General features: G+C 32.9%; 1 protein-coding gene across 1 annotated transcript in view; it reads right to left on the bottom strand.

The window, feature by feature from the left end:
* Positions 1-2873: 2873 nt before the first annotated feature.
* The window catches only part of LOC125044799 (collagen alpha chain CG42342-like), a 41684-nt gene continuing 26815 nt past the window's right edge, over positions 2874-17742 (bottom strand). The window contains exons 13-26 of the mRNA XM_047641759.1: positions 17482-17581; positions 16952-17157; positions 16745-16789; positions 16002-16052; positions 14191-14229; positions 13893-13997; positions 13562-13669; positions 11565-11591; positions 11272-11325; positions 10597-10623; positions 9533-9568; positions 9052-9186; positions 7478-7670; positions 2874-6274 (exon numbers count right to left, since the gene is read on the bottom strand). Of these exons, the coding sequence (XP_047497715.1) occupies positions 7518-7670; positions 9052-9186; positions 9533-9568; positions 10597-10623; positions 11272-11325; positions 11565-11591; positions 13562-13669; positions 13893-13997; positions 14191-14229; positions 16002-16052; positions 16745-16789; positions 16952-17157; positions 17482-17581 (1086 nt within the window). The 3' untranslated portion in view covers positions 2874-6274; positions 7478-7517. The remainder of the gene's footprint in view (positions 6275-7477; positions 7671-9051; positions 9187-9532; positions 9569-10596; positions 10624-11271; positions 11326-11564; positions 11592-13561; positions 13670-13892; positions 13998-14190; positions 14230-16001; positions 16053-16744; positions 16790-16951; positions 17158-17481; positions 17582-17742) is intronic.

Genomic DNA, 17742 nt, shown 5'->3' with positions numbered 1-17742 from the left:
AGACTTTCTATCAGGATAGACTGGAAATGAAGGTTCTGGTAAGCAACATTGACAAAAAGCGAAGGGAAGTGAAAACAGAAACTGATTGGGAGATGGGGGAGAAGTTAATGATAATAGTAATAATAATAATAATAATAATAATAATAATAATAATAATAATAATAAAGATAATAACAATAGTAATGATATAATAATAATAACAGTAATAATAATAATAATAATAATGTAAATAGTAATAATAGAATAGTAATATCATTTTCACTTTCTTTTTTTAAACTTTCAGTGATAATCGATAATAATAATAATAATAATAATAATAATAATGACAATAAGCTTTGTGTAAGTGTAAATGTAAATGAGGCAAGACGATCATACAGTGTTGTAGCTGAAAAAAAGATAGAAAAAATGAATGGTAACAGCTAGTGCTTCCCCAGATGTTAACAGGATACATGTAAAAGAACAAGAAAAAGTTGAGAAATAAGATCTTAAAGGAGAAACTGTAAGGATGTGGGATGTTAGGAAAGTTGAAGTGGTTCCGGTAACCTTTATATGTGACAAAATAATATCGAAAAGTGGTTGGAGAAATTGGGAATCACCATAAAAATTAAATTACTACAAAAGGCAAGTATTAGTGGGAACAGCAAGGATATTGAGAATACTTAAAACCTGCAATTTCGAATATCTGGCTGTGCTTATTCATCTATCTGCCTTTTGATAAATCTAAAAAAACACATGTAGTATTACTTATTTGAATTCTTGTTTTTTTATTACAAAATAATCATAGACAGTCTACTGTGACTTTAAAGACAAATGTATGTCAAGTAAAGGAATTCAAACGATCAGTTATTCCTCTTTTATTAATGCTCCTTTCATATCAATTGTATTACGTTTTTTCATTGACTCTTTTGGGCGAAAATGTTAAGTTATGCCACTCTTTGTAATTCTGTATCATATTTACATGCGTTTCATTTTTAAAACATCTTTCAAATACTCCTTAAATGCCCAAATGAAGAGTTACAAAATAAAAAAAGTTGACCTGCTGAACAGTCAGGTTGGCACGCCTGTGAAATTGCAGACAAGACAGATGTCCATATTGTTAGTATTCATAATTATATATCATTACCAATATAATAATTATTATTTGTCATATTCATGATCGCTATTGTTATATTTAACATCAACAGTGGTATTGCCATTATTTTTACTATTGTCGTTGTTATTTCTATTATATTTGGATATGATTACTTACTAGTCATCACATCTTTATAATTATTGTAAATATTGTTGCTTAGATTTTTTTTTTTTTTTTCTTTTTTTTTTTCTTTTTTTTTTTTTGTATTTTCCAAATGTTAAGGTAAGGTTCAGTTTCTCGTGTTTGGCCCGAGTATTGTCTCTATCATTTGGTAATTCATAAATAAAATATACGTATATGTATCAGTTACTTTAAAGTAAGAAAGTACCATATACATTCACAATTAGAAATTATATACTTAGCTCGTATGGAGACGGGCAGAAGAACAAACACGATTAAGTGCATGGAAAATTATTGTAAAATATTGAAGACGTTACTGCTGCTGCCACCTAAGAACTAAAATCTGCGGCTTTTTATTTTGCATAGTAGACTTCGATGCATATAATTAACTCTTAACTTCCGCTTCAGTACTGTACTCCGAAGAGAAAACTTAAGTTATGGGGAAAATCGCTACAAACTACCACTCGTGGCGATAGTAGCAATAGCTTTGATGTATTGTTTTCGCTAAATTTATGGTCAAACAAAATCGAAAATGCATTTTTTTAGCCATTTATTACACTTTTCAAAGAAAACGTTCATATTTCTATAGAAACTGTGAAGGCAAAAGGGGATACTTTTCTATTGTTTGGACTGTCATGGATCAGGGATTCGTGAATATTGGTCCATTAGGCTTTCTGCATTGTCTTGTTTGAAGGGTATATCAGTTTAGGCCTTTGCATGCATTTTGTGATTTTAAACTTATGTAATCAAGTCAGTATAGTAGCACAATTGTCACCACAAAATGTAATTTTGGTTGTTTTAGCACATTGCTCCTGGGCATGGCATGTACGTATATGCCATGCCCAGGAGCAATGGGTTAAACTGAGTTTACTTTACTTATTGTTTTTACACGTAGATGGCTACACTTGTATCAAGTCACCAATGAGCCAATTACAAGTACTGCCTATCTCACCCATTTACCCTTTTCCTTGATTTACAAAAATATTTTACTCTATCTTTGCTGTTACTAATGTCTATAACATTACAGTAATAATAATGTCCATAATAAAAATAACACCATCAATATTCACAGCACTAGTAAAAAAAACATTTTTCCCACCAATTCAAGTAAAGGTGAAGTCAGATAAGGTCACAAGATCTACTAATTGACTTCTTTGTGGCTAAGCACTAGCAGAGCCATCTATGTGCATACATTTCACACAAAAAAAAGCAAGTTCCCAGCGGCATTGGGTTAATATTTCAGCAGCACCAAATGGAAAGATAATTCATTTCAAATACTTTTTTCCTTTAACAATTTTGTAATCATCTTCACCTCCTCATCAATGTATTGACAACTTAATCCTCTTTTCCTTATAAGTTTGCTATATATTTTTTTTTATTTTACCGAGTAGGAAGCTGTAAGTTTTGTTGTCTCTTTCTGTCATGTAATAAATTCAAAAATTTTCAAACTGGAATTTGCTTTGAGTTTTGATATTGAGTGGTCTGCTGCAATTTCCCTTTTACCTTCAAAATATGCATTTCCTTTACAATTCATTTTTCCTATGATGTTCTTTCCATTTGAAAATATGAAAATTAGTTATAATATCAATAAAACCAAAAAGGTATACAAGAAAATTCCATCTCACAATCATACACAGATTTTATTTCATAACTTACAAGCTTTACATTACTCAAACCTTACTTCAAAACTATACAAGGCTCGAGAGTTAGAAAAAATGAAGCTGCAGTGCCTAGAGCAGGTGAATGTCCTTTATCTACGTTATAGATGATGTGACATCCATAGACTTTTTTTTTGCAATATTTATTTCTTTTGTAAGCTCAAAAAAGTTGGGGGTTCTTCCCAGATCCTTTCTTTTCTTGCTTTAAAAACAATTAAGAGCTTAATAGTGTGTGTATGTACTTGCAAAGTTTTTTTTTGTATTTTTTTCTTTGTCCTAACATAATATGAAAATCTCAGAGACTTTGACAGTGGCTTATTCAGTTAGTTATCATTAATAAGACTGTATAAATCATAGTTTCCTCTTACTTTGCCCATGGCATTAGCTACAACTATCTTATGAGGGAAGGAATTTAATATTAAGATCATGCTTTCATACAATACTTACCCAACCAGTGAATGCCACAGAGTCAATAAAGTAAGAAGGGGAGAAAATATGGAGGGTAGGGACTTAGCATAAACTTTGCACTTGTGACCGCTTGTATCAAAATCATGATCTTGTATATTAGGGCTATCATACAAGTCACACTATAGTTACCATACATATCTCCCATTGGTCATTGTTCACACATGTTCTCAAAAAGCTGCTTTCCATCTGTCAGGTAGTGGTACTGAAAGGAATCCTGTCGAGCATAACTTCCAACATAAATTCAAATGATACATGCATATCATCTACAGGTCTTGTGTATTTTTGTTATCAAAAATATAGTATAAAGTAGAATTCAAAATGAGTAATGTATAGGCAGTCTGACTAGAAGATGTCCCACAAAAACATATGGTAACTATAGCAAAAGACAATAATAGATTAATTTGAGATTCTACTGGCTAATAAAAATAAACAAATGCATTTTATTCTTGTCCTTACCTAAAGAACTACATAAACATGCAAAAAATTTCTGGAGGGCATCAATATTTACATCCAAAATCTCTTTAGCTTCTCCTAAACAGGTGAGAACATATTCATTTATACAAACACACAATTAGGTGGCACCCACACTACCAAAAACACTTTGCACACAGACATCGATTAGCATGAGGAACTGAGCATTTCTACTGCAGCAATATGTTGAGGTAATATATGTATTCTAAATTTATCAAACACACAATAACTAATTGAGTTTAGCATTGAAGATGAGTATAATGAGACAAAAGTATTATTTGATTTTTTAACATTTTAATATAACTAACTACTTAGAAATATTCCACAGTGTTCTTTCAAGTCCTTTACTAGTATTTTTTCATTAATTAGAAATGAAATTGTCAATAATTATAAATCAACTTATAACTAGAATTTTTTCCTATTAAATAACTCAAAAAAAGACTGGAATTATATCATCTCTACAAAAAGTATTTAAACGTACTCACAATATACAGTGGTTATAATTTCTTTTAACTACTGGAAGCTTACATCCTGAGTAAAAACAAAATCATTCTGGAGTAATTTTTACATCCTAACACTCAAGGTTTAGGACTTTTGAACTCGAGTCAACCATACACGGTTTTGTAAATGTTTCTCCTAAATTCCAATCAGCCTCAACCACATGAATAACTGCTGGTCACTGGGTACGTTTCTGATATGAGCAGTGCCTTGTGATATTCTCAGCTGTCCAACAAACCAACAATTATCAGAAGTGGCTGAATTGTCATTGTGGATATGTCTTACAATTTATGAGGTTAAGAAACTTTATTCTTTTTAGATATTCTTGCTCACTATTGAGCTGAAAACAAATAAAGAAAAGAAAGTCAGGGTATTGCTGTGAATGAACGCCACTTTTTTTTTTTCTCTTTTACAAAGTAAATGTACAGACTTATTCAATTCACTTTATATATCAAACAACACAACAACTGTTATAAATTCATCTTTATAAGGTAAAAATCACATTTTGTTAAAATTATTATACAAATTAATCACCAATAAAAGTTCATTCACAACAATATTTTTGCAGTATCTTAACATTTGGATATTTTGTGCTTAAAAACTTTGATTTCTTTATTACAAGTTACGAAAATAATGAAAAAAACTGGAAGATCTCTTGTATATCCTTCATCCATCGACAGGTTTGATCCTTGAGTTTCTCCACTTCGGAGACTGGCTTAAAGAACTACACATCTGCTGTGTGCTTGTCACCTCACTGTTCAACAGGGCTACTCATCCCTCAGAGGGGGTCAGGCTCCACCTATCATCGGGCACAACAGGACAGCTGCACTAACTATTTACGTTTGCTCAAAACTCTCAGAACACTTTCTTATTCACATAGTGCCCAAAATATGGAAGGGAACTCTCTAAAAAGAGGTCAAAGTTAATGCAAATACAAGAGAAGTTCTTTGATTACTAAAGGATCCTCAAAACAATGGATAAGTTTAGATTTTGTGAAGATTACATTTTGCTTTACTGTTCTTCTATATTTTGGACATGGAGACATTGCATGACACAGTGGTGCTGATCATTCCTGTATTTGCTACACTGTAAATCTGATATATATATACGTTCCGATGTGAACACTGCATATATTCAGTATGGCAGCTCTGTTGAACATTTCATTACCATATATGCTTTTTATTTTCTCATCTTAAGTCATCTGTATGAAGTTTCTTAAAATTTATGCAATACACTTGTCAAATCACTAAAACAAAAAAAAAAAAAAGATAAACAAAAAATCTGAATTAAAAGACATTAAAAAACAAACAAAAAAACATCAGCATTTAAAAAAAAATCAAATAAAAATAACAAAGTGCATACCTTTTAACATAAAAGGAAAACATATTGTATAACAATTACTAAACTATGGCAGTTATTCTGTAACATGCTTGCTATACAGGAGTAGCACACTAAACATCCATGCAGTACCATACTGTAGTTTATGTGATGTCCAGTAGAGGTCTGCCCCTCTGTGTTAGTTTCAAGGTAAGCACTGAAATTAAGGGTCAACATAAAGGAACTCACTATACACCGTCACTGTGGACCAAGGACAGTAGAAACTTCTGTACACTATATACAAAGGGAAAAATCTAAAGTTCACTGCCAACGCTTCTTTCAACATGTTCAGTACATTTTGCTTGAACTTAAGGCTGATCTGAATTTGTAAACATAAAGACATATAAACCAATGGCTGTCCAGAAAATCTACTGAATTATAACTTCTATTTTCTCTTCTTGTTTTTAAAGGTTTGTAACATTTCTTGCTTGTTTCTTCTAATCCAAAATGTCAATGTGAGATAGTCTGGATCTACTTGTATCCATGGTTGTCGCTGGCATAACCTTTACTTCTGCAGCCACTAATGACGATCAAAAAGGTCTTTAAAGCTCTGAAAATTAGAATGCTTAATTAGTATTTAAGACAATTGCCATTTTATAATATAATACAGTATATAGTTAATATTCTCATGGGTAGAACCTACAGGTATCTTCATGTAAACAGTAAAGCAGGAAAAAGTATTCTGGTAATAATAATGTACTATATGTTGATTCAAATTCCTGATATAATAATATCATGTTATCATGCAATGCAGTTAAATGCTTAAAAACATAAGGAATGATCATTTCATGCTGAAACTACAGTGTAATATCAAGATAATGAATAATAGAGCTTTGTTTATCAAGCATTGTTAAAAAAACAATCATGCAAAAATAGTATGCATTTCCATAAAGAAATTCCACTGCCTATTACATAATAAACAGAAATGTCAAATGACTATTGACATCATTCACTGTCTAGTACAAGTTTAATTTTATGTTCAGATGCTGAATGAACATCACTAAAATAATAATCACATCAAAGCATAAAATTAAAGAATGAGAAGCAGAAAAATTCCTGTGTCTTGCTTGTTCTAATAAAATAACCATGCACATAAGCCTCTCTCTGTGGCCAAGGGATAATAAAGTTAAAAATAAAGCCCAATGCTTCCTAGTATCTGCATTCCCAAACAGCAATCTTGTAGAAAAGTAAACCCCATGGGCACCATTTACGAGGTAGAATTTATATATGAAGAAAATGACATGTAAAGTTTGCTTGGAAGGCTTTTGTATCTGCTTCAAGGTATATTTGTTATATAATTCAAGATTCCATAATGACTATAGGCATTATTGATTACTTAATCTTTGCATATTTTTAAAATAATGTATAATTTTGACATACTATAAGCACTTAACCTCAAATATTTCCATATAAATTAGGTGATACATAGCAGCCTTTACTCTTGCTACACACAAAGTATAAATGAAGCTTTACAAAACATCCATTACAAATATACAGCCATGTAATAAATCTAAGCATACATTATAAGAAAATAACAGTGAGATACAAGCAATAGGCAACAAAACTAAAGAAATTTGCAAAAATTATATTCTTTTAAATAATGAACAATAGCAATAATACTTGAAGAGAAAAATAATATGAGCAAGAAGATTCAATGACAATTATCAATGAATTCTAGCAGCCTTTCATAGCAGAGGCCACAACCTCTGTTACTTCATCCAAACTCTCTACGTGACCAGACACAGCAACTCACAGCCCAGGACTGATGAGGTGTTAGTGAGTTAGTGCGGATCTCATTTCTTAGAGTCCTCATCCTCATAGTCTTCATAGTCGTCATAGTCATCCAAAGGCGCAATCGTGGAGGTGGTGATGGGTGGCTCCAATGGAGATGCATCAATGGGACTGATGCCCACACCCACACCCAAGGGACGCATTATATTCCTCCCCTATGAGGAGGCAAGTTAGCTAGCGTTACAAGGTGACTCCATAAATGCTTTCATGAAGCTTCTTTTTTCAACTTGATTTTAGGGGATGATGGGGGAGGAGAGAGGGGAGGGGAAGGGGAAGGGGACAGTGGGGGAGAGATAAGGAAAGCTCTTCAGGACAACATTCAGCAGCAAGTGCTATAGGCAGGTCATAGTTAGTGCTGCAACTACAATTCCATTTGTGTGTCTTTGTTCATGGTAGAACAAAACTGCTCATACACATGAAGTTTTCTTTAGAGATAAATTCAAGAGTATGTCAAAATCTACACAAGCTCACAACAATTCATAATTGAAAACAAATGTAACACAGAGAAGAAAATGATAGGAATAAAAAGTGTGATATTCACTTTCAACTCATCACTTACATTCTTATAAAACACACATGTTAACTAAAACAATATTCTCTAAATACTAAAATGGAAACCTGTAAGTAAGGAGTATATATCAAAATATATCAGCTAAGATATCTAGTTTGTTGTAGAAATAAGGTGTGAAAAGAACTTCAAATGTATACTGTATAAAGACTGTATATCAATATTACAATCAATATCACAAATTTATAACATTATTTTATATAACATTATATATCATTATATATGTGTTAGCACATGTGCATATGGGTGTGATTGCATGAGTGCATGTGTGTATGTATGTGCATAGTGTGTGCACACACATGACCTCGTAAACCTATGCAATTATTCAAATCTAAAATAGTATTTAAGTTTGAAGTGGCTGAAAATTCACTTAATAGTATTCTCCATGCACCCACTCTTTCTATGTCATAATTCCCTCCCTTCTGAAAGTAAAGTATACTGGAATATTTTCCCCAATTCTAGACAAGCAAAATGTTATCTCTAATTATTAAACCATGCAATTATTTTTTTTCTCTTAACTCATTGACACTGGAAGTATACAAATATGTGCACTGTCCACTATTGCTTTGTTTCAACACAATTTCTTTTAAGCGTATAGTGACCAATTAGTTACAATTACTAGACCTACTTGACCTCACTTATTTATTCCATTCCTTGAATTAGTGATAGAAAAATATATACATTGGACAGTGGACAGCATATATTTCCAGAGTCAATGCATTAAAGTGTCACTCTTTACACAAACCATTTCAAAGAGTCACATACCTTCCCAACAGGCTCCTGTAGAACCAAAGTTTTTTTTTTTTCTTTCTTTTTTTCCTTTTTTTTTAAACAACAACAATTTGTCTCTAAACTTTAGAAAAAAAAAATATAAATAAAAAATAATAATAAAATTCCCACAAATCCTCTACATCACACAGCAAAATAAAACTAAAGAAACCTCAACTCGACAAGACTTCTTAGCTCACCTGACCCGGCCGCCAACCGCACCCAGGTAGAGGAAGGCCGTCAGGTCCTGTCGGGCAAGGAGCATCTAGGCCAGGAACTCCCATCTCTCCTTTAGGTCCAGCATTGCCTCGACGCCCACGCCGTCCCTGATTACCCTAGTTTTAGTAAGTGTTCAAAATAGGCTGAATTACTTATGATAAGGAGGAAGATGTTATGATGACGGCAGTAAGCCCTCTGCGATGAGTGTAAAGTGAATAGTGAATAGTAGTGATGAGAGAACATGCTTCTTTTTTCTCCAAAAAGAATGACTATATAGCAAGCAAAGTAGAAGTTTGTCTTTTGAAATAGGAGAAGAGAAGCCAATCCTTGAAAAAAGATCAAAGTGAACTCGTATGGCAGAATGAAGTAAAAAGTATGTATCATACATTTGTCACAGTTCATGTAAAGAAAACAAAGAAACAGCAATGCAATAGAGGCTGTGGGATCAAAACCAACACTTACCCTTTCTCCTTTCATGCCCTTCTCGCCCTTCGGTCCCTGGGGAATTAAAGAGGAATAGAAGGTGTCAGATCCTGTAATTCTGATCATGCAATTTTGTTTTTCTCTTGTTAATGAATTATACAGGACAATGAAAACATGGTGCTGACTGGATCTTTTCTTATTACTCTTAATTAAATACATTTACTAGGTTTAAATATGTTGTAAAAATTTCAGAAAGTTTATATGATAATTTACCAGTAATATTACATCAGTACAAGCTTTATAGCAACTAAATATGTTAGTTAAATTACAAAGACAAGAAAGCTACAGTAATTCAAAGTATACTTTAATAGAAAGCAACTGGTGATCTAACTGAGAGAAAAGCAGTTTGCTGACTGATAAATTCCATGGTCACAAGAGCAGTAGTTTTAGTGCATTATGAGAATTAATCAACTTTTGTAAAACTGCCTTTTTTTTTGTATATCTAAAAGAATTAGTGTTTGCTTACAATGAGCCACAACCTTCTTCCCTACTCTCAGTGAAAGGCGACGCCACAGAAGGAAAAGAAATACATAAAGATCCTGTTGTAAATTTTCAAGTACATTGGGTAAAAAAATATATATACTGAGTTAATATTTCTTTAAGCATCCTGTTACCAATGCTTTCCTTTAAGCTTAGAAATGTACACAGTGAATGTATTAATTTCCAATAAAACTCACTTCTCAATCAGATGCTACAATATATTGAAATGAACTTTCATCCATATTTCAGACATATTTATTACTCCTATTTTGTGACATGAAAGGATATAACATAGGAATCTTTAAATCATTCTGAAACTCAAAACTTCAGTGGAATTATGAACCAAGGTGGAAATTACATGAAACCTGGCTGAGATTCTTAAAAAAAATAAATTAGGAAGTATGCTAATATAAACTAAGAGAAACAAATGCTATCAAAAGCTTTAGGTGTAATCTTCTTTCTCTTTTCTTTTTCAGTACAGTAAAATTACGGGAGAAATTTTAGAATTTTAATTTAGCAGATCCAAGCACATGCAAAATAGCAAAACCATCCACGGTTAGTACCTCAACCCCTGGAATCCCGTCCGTTCCCTAGAAGCAAAAAACATTGGAACATTAGTAATTACAGGATGTGGGGGTTACAACTGCAACTGCCATTCCATGTTCTTGCATGAAGGATAAATAACTGTAGATGTACAAGAGGACTGGGATTTCCCTTTAGAATAAACCTTTAAAAAAAGTGAGAATATGGAATGGCAGTTGCTTTAGGACAGGACACTCAAAGCACCATAAACAAAAGAAAGGAGGGTAAGGAATCAAATTAATACATAAAACACAGATAAGTATGTGAAACAAATAGCCTTAGGACTCGTCACTGGAGTCTTTACAAATATATAAAATTATACATAAAAAGCTTAGATTTTTTTAAAATTGCAATATGGTTCCTTTTCTCTCATTGCCATCTCTCAGTCTACTGTTATTCCTTGTAATCAAAATTAAAAGATTAAAAACAAACTTTTCTATCACTGTAAAAAGATGGACAAGAGAAAAGAAAACACAATATAGGTATGAAATAATTAGTGCAAAAACAAAAATAAACAATATCCACCAACAGAAAATACAAGGTAAAAATTGTGCCAATTGAAACAATGATTTTACAAAAGACAAGGACTTTGACATGAACAGACAGACATTGGGAGCCCACATCTTGTTAGCATTAAAAACAAAAATTTGACTTACAGGTAGTCCAGGATCACCTCGTTCACCCTTTTTGCCAATTTCACCTCTAGCACCCTGTGGAATAAGTGCAACATTACATAACAGAAGTCTAAACAAAACTCAAAACATTGCTAGGACTTTTTTTTATCATTTACTCCCTTTCTAAATACAACTTGTTGCTTCAAATACATTTATAGCTATCTCAATGATCTTAAAAACTTCTTCATAAATTCAACACTTCACCACCAAGCCAGATATTCAATGCAAGTATTGCACAAAAACTTGTGTTTCACAGTGGCTCAAAGTTGACTCACCTTAATACCATCCAGCCCAGGAGGTCCCTGTTGAAACAAAGTAATATGAGAATTATTAAAATCAACAAGAAAATGCCGAATGCCATGGCATACATATAGTTTGCACTACCCATCAGTTATGCCAATTTAACTGGATGCCATGCACTTGTGTAAAAATGCCTGTATTAGCAAACCATGTCATGCATGCTCCAAATATATGATTTCTTACATCATCAGAAAATATTTATTTTAGGGTTTTGTAAGGGACCTACTAAACAATCTACAAAACTGAATCAAAATTTCATCAACCTATAAAGGAAATAAACAGGGAGATAAAATCAGGGAAAATAATTGATTCAGCAATAACTCCTTCTATTGAGATCAAATTAAATGTATAAGCTCACTATACCATGCTTTACATAATTCAACAAATTCAAGCATGTTTCTAGTCAGACTATTTCAAACTACAGAAAATAACTATAATCCCTTTTCATATTTGACTGTCTACTTTGTATCTATTCCTATAGTGTTCTTTCATCAGCTTCTACCTGTGCTGATGATGAACTGTAAGCACCTCTCTTCAAGCACAAAAATATTCTATGAATGGACCTGGTAAATAACAAAACAAAAAGACATTCTAAATAAATGCTTATCACTGTCAAGCTGATCATGCAAAGACCTATCTTCTTATAAAATAATAAAATGTATAGCTTTTTCATACAAATGCTAGACAAAAATCTAAATATCTCCCTTAATGCTTAGCAACATAATGCTGATGCTTGTAAAAAAAAAAGACAAAAAAAGACGACAAAGCAAAACATAATAGAAATAATAACAAAATAATACAAGCATTCTAAAGTGCTCCATTACAAACAAGAAACAAAAAGAAACATTTAAATTCTAAGATCGGGTATATAAAACATTCATAGTCAGATTATAGAAACCCATCACACAAAAATTCATAAAAATAAAATTTAATAAATTAATTTTCTTCCAGCATTCTATGGCCAAGACCTCTACATAAACCATGCAAATTTGCAGTCAAAGAATTTTCATATGATAATCACTTCTACTATACCTTAAATTCAATAATATATATAATCAATAACCTACATCTATACTCTTTCTCAAGTTTATATTCTAATATGACTGAATCAAATTCCTATCTAAGTATATAACATTATATTCTAATATCTCTGTTTACTTTACTCTGCACTACTAATCAACTTTAATGTTGTCAAGTTGTACACAGAACAGATCACTTACACTATTGGCCATTTATCTGAATACTGAGAGACGGACAACTGATAACTTCAATTTGTACTCTACACTACATTCACTACATATATAGATTAAGAAATAAGAAAGCTTATCACCAACATATTCCACAAATACTGCCGGCAGCTGAGAATCAAGTCAGTTCTTCATAATCACATCAAAACATAGTTAACAAAACCAGCAACTTAGAACACTAACACAACTAAATATACTAGATCATACTTTTAACCAAATCCAGCACAAACTAAAGAAAATTTGAATACCTATAAAATCCCTGAACCAACTTTTAACCCATCAGAAAAGCAATTTTTCATAGAAAGAGCAACATCTTAATCAACAAAATGGTATACCTTCAAACTTTCCATCCACACATGGAAAAAAGACAAAAAAAAAAAAAAAAAAAAAAAAAAAAAAAAAAAAAAAAAAAAAAAAAAAAAAAAAAAAAAAAAAAAGGAGCGAGATTGAAGAGCAGCAAATGAATAAAATCCAAATACTTAAAATCAAAACTAACCCTGCCAACAAAAGAGAACCACACAGCATTAAAAAAAGAAGCTTCCGAAATCACTCAAACCACCAACTTAAAAGAGGAAGGCATCCACATCCCTTCCAGTAGCGGCAAGTGGCATCCCACGGAAGACACAATAAAATACAATGGGAAAAAAAGAATAAGCATTAGGAGACAAAAACCACCACCATCAAAATTATCCCCATCGTCTTGTCCCTTTACCAAACCACCTTACCATTGGGCCAGGTTTGCCACTCTCTCCAGCCCGACCAGCCTCTCCTCTGATTCCCATAGGGCCAGGAAGACCCATGGGGCCAGGATCACCCTTATCGCCCTTTTCACCCTGGAAGAATGAGTTTTGTTTACTACGACTGTAGGAAAATAGGTCCTTTTTTTCCTCTTTACTTTTATGATGATGCTTAAAATATTGTGCAGCAGATAAGAAAAATAGTATCATATCAAAAACTTTGAAGTCTTTCAAAATGAGACTAAATAACATTAATATTATTGCATCAAACAGGAATAACAAAGAATATTTGAAGCCACAGAGAAAAGGTCTAACTTACTGGATCACCCTTAATACCATCCTGTCCCATTGCTCCCTTGATGCCTGGTGGACCCTGCAAGCCTGGGGTTCCTGGTGGTCCAGGTGGTCCTGGTGGTCCCATGATCTGTCAAAGCAAGTATCAGCATTAAAACCCCTAATTTCAAGCATCAAACTTTAATTCCAGGCACTTCTTATAAGGTCATGGTTTGTTCATTATACAAAATGGCAATACTTTAAAACAGATCAGAATCAGAGCCATTTAATATTCAAATTATGTGGAGCTTTATTCAACTGCTGTCACTCTCATCGTAACTCACCACTTCTCCCTCTACTTCCGTCCACATGCCACTGTCTCCCTGAAAGAACATAACTGGATTTAGAAACTATTAATGCAAAACATACAGTTACCAAAAAATTATTAAAAGTAAAGAATATGGAATGATAATTGTAATAGACTTCCTTTAACATTTCTATCTTTTCATTTCTCTTTAACAGTCAGTACTCATACAAGAATAAGATAAAAAGGATACAAATTTGCAAGCTTCTGAATCATGAATAAACACAGGCAACACATGAATACAAGAATATACAGGAGAAATTCATTTTCCTTTGGCTTTATAGGTTAGAAATTTGAAATTCATTCCTTCTACTTACTCAAAAAAAAAAAAAAAAAAAAATCAGATCAGACTAAAATCATCCTAAAAGAAAAAAGATAAAGGAAATGCTATCTACAATAATAAGTGGAAATTTACTGTTAGAATTTTGCAAGCCAAATTGAAGTTTAGAAAGATATTGGTAATACGTACAGATAGATATTTGCTAGTGCATCAGTACTGAAACCTGTTCTTTAAACAGTTTGGAAATGCCATTTAAATGAAGGAAAAGAGAAAACTGATAAGATAATAGTACGGATAACTTTCAGATAGTGAAAGTAAAAACAATTTAAATTCTTAATAATTAACATTTCAAACTCTAATATCCATATTGTAAAACAAAGTAATGTTAAGAATATCAGAATGTGATGCTGAATTATGACCTCTTGTTGATAAAATCTGTCTTGCAATATATATCTAGCTACTTTGCCCAATAAAAGGTAATAAATTATCTACTTTCAAAACTGGATGAATCCGAAAAAAATCAGAAAACAGTACTATTGGTTTTGATATGAAGATAACTTACTTTCTCCATTACTTTGAAATAATAGTACTCTTGTAAATACTGATTACCGATTTTTAATCCGTAATCAGTAACCTAGACTAAAAACACCGCAAAGAGCAAAAATCTGCATTCATTATAATTTTTCATATAACTTCTATAGATCAGTTTAACATAATAATTGACATCAAATTCTCGATCTGAAACTGACATTATCTTCCCAGTTTTCTCTTGTCTTTAAGAAATTTATTACATATGGAACATCAGAATTTTCACAACATACCATGACGATGAAACTCATCACCACGGATACAAAAAGAGAGAGTCTATAGAAAAGAAGGTGGAAAAATTGAATACCACACACAAAAACAATTGAAGAAGAAGAGGAGGGAAAAAAAACAACGTGCAGTTACCTGTCTTCTTCTCAGTTTTTTCAGTTTCTGGGTTTGCAGTCACAGGAAAAAAGAAAAGACACACATTAAAAATCTTTTAAAATCATGCTCAAATCATAAAGTCACTGGCAGAACTAAATAAAATAAAAATGTCGAGACAAAAGACAACGTGACAAGCTCTGATTTACAGACTTCACAAATAAAAATCAGACAGTTTTACAGCAAGTCGAAAGCCGCCACATATCCTGTGTCTCCTGTGCACAAAAATAATATGAAGCACTTAAATAAAGTGTCTAAAAAGCTGCTTTGACATGTTGGCTCGTCTGAGGACATATCAAGTGAAAACATGACAGGGGAATGGAGGGCAGGTGGGATAAGCAGACCCTTCTGAAATATGTGACCAAGGAGATGTTGGGTCAGCCAGTTTATGGATTTTTGTTCATTCCATGTTTAAAGTCCTTGACAGCAGAATTGAAAAAGGGCTAAAAAAAAAAAAACTAATATCCATGGCAGGATTAATAGGACTTTTATAACCATAAGCATAGCATCACCCAACAGCTCCGGGCCACAAACCGACTTACAAGTTTGCCCCTCGCCGGCCGCACAACAGCTGACCGCGACTTGGGCCCCTCCTGGTGGACCAATAGCAAGACAGAATATCCATGATGTCAAGTATGGGCAGAAGTGGGACTATTCTATTTGAATTACTCTAATTTCTTTTTCTGGGGGACACTACTCTTTACTGTCAAATACTATGTTCTTTGGTAATCTATATTTTCATGGGAGATTAACATTATAAATTGGAATAATTGGAATAACATGATTACAATTCTGACAGCTTAATGTGCATGATCTCATAATAAAAACCTTTGTGTATATAGTGAGTATGCTGAAAAAATGGATTATGAGTACTCATATCATAAACATAGGAATTAGTGAATTATTTGTGACACAGTAGAACAATTTGTTTTGTGAATTATATTTGGAAACATAACTAAATCATAGGAAGAACATGTAAATTACCTTGCTAAATATGGAATTTATGAAAAAAATATCTATACAGGAGAAGCAGTTCAACATGTTGATTAGCAAAGTGTGTGAGTCTCAGAAATGTTCCTCTAATATGGGTCTAAATGTAACCTGCCTACAAATAACCAAGAAAGGTCCTCATGTTAATATTTCATACATATTAGCAAAGGTTTTACCTCTGTTCTCATCTCATCCACACAAATATATAAGAATTTGATAATAATATTACAAAAAGATCAATGGAAACTAACAAAGACTGGTTTCTTCGTCAGTCCCTGCGCCCAGTTTTACTCACCGAATCACCCTTATCGCCCTTATCACCTTTGAGACCTGGCAGGCCCTGTAATGGTAGAAATTAAGAGTCATTAAAAAATGTAAGAGTACTTACATAAATAAGCATTTCAATTCATTAAGATATAATTTGCCTTGTAAATAACAATACAATTATTAGCATCACCATACATTCATTATCCTTTATCAGTGTTTTTGTTTGTTTACTCACTGGAGGTCCAGGAAGTCCAGGGGGTCCCATGAGACCTGGAGGACCTATATCACCATAGTCACCCTTCTCTCCCTTAGGACCAAGAGCCCCAGGAAGGCCAGGAGGACCCTGTGGTCCTGGTTCGCCATGGATTCCATCAATGCCTGAAGGCCCTCTTGGGCCACTGTCACCCTTAGGACCAATGGAACCCATTGAACCTTTCTCTCCTGTGTACAGCAAGGACATTAGTTATACACTCAATGCATAAACTGGTATTTGACTCCCCTTCAGATATGTAATAAATTGCTACCTAATACAAGGGGATAGCCTCATGTGGGAAAGCAATAATATAAGCTATTCTCATTTTGGTATTTTTAGTTCTACCGAGTCCTATTAAGGGAAATCAAAATTTAAGTTTGTATTCTGATATGAAAGAAAACATTAAATTCTACTATTAAATAAGAACTTTCTAACATATCATTTACAAGTTTCCTTACAAATAAAATCATTTTTTCTCTACATATAAATGAATTTCCACTTCCTTCACCTACCTTTCTCACCCCTGTTACCCACTTGTCCTGGTTCACCTTTGGGCCCAGGCTTTCCTGGAAGACCTCTCTGTGCAGCTGTGCCTGGTTGGCCACGTCGTCCCTGTCACCACAATCGCATTAATAAACTCTCACTAGTCATTCTACAGAGTGACAAAGGGCAACTATAAAATGCCACTGGATAACATGCTATACTCCCTAGAAATTCTATCTAGTAGAGCACTTCCTTATATTGTCTCCCCCATATTTTGTCAATATCTTATA

This window comes from Penaeus chinensis, chromosome 36 (assembly GCF_019202785.1).
Source record: "Penaeus chinensis breed Huanghai No. 1 chromosome 36, ASM1920278v2, whole genome shotgun sequence".
In the NCBI taxonomy this organism is placed as follows: domain Eukaryota; kingdom Metazoa; phylum Arthropoda; class Malacostraca; order Decapoda; family Penaeidae; genus Penaeus; species Penaeus chinensis.
The sequence above is the reverse complement of the archived record's forward strand: the minus strand, read 5'-3'. Positions and strand labels throughout refer to the sequence as shown.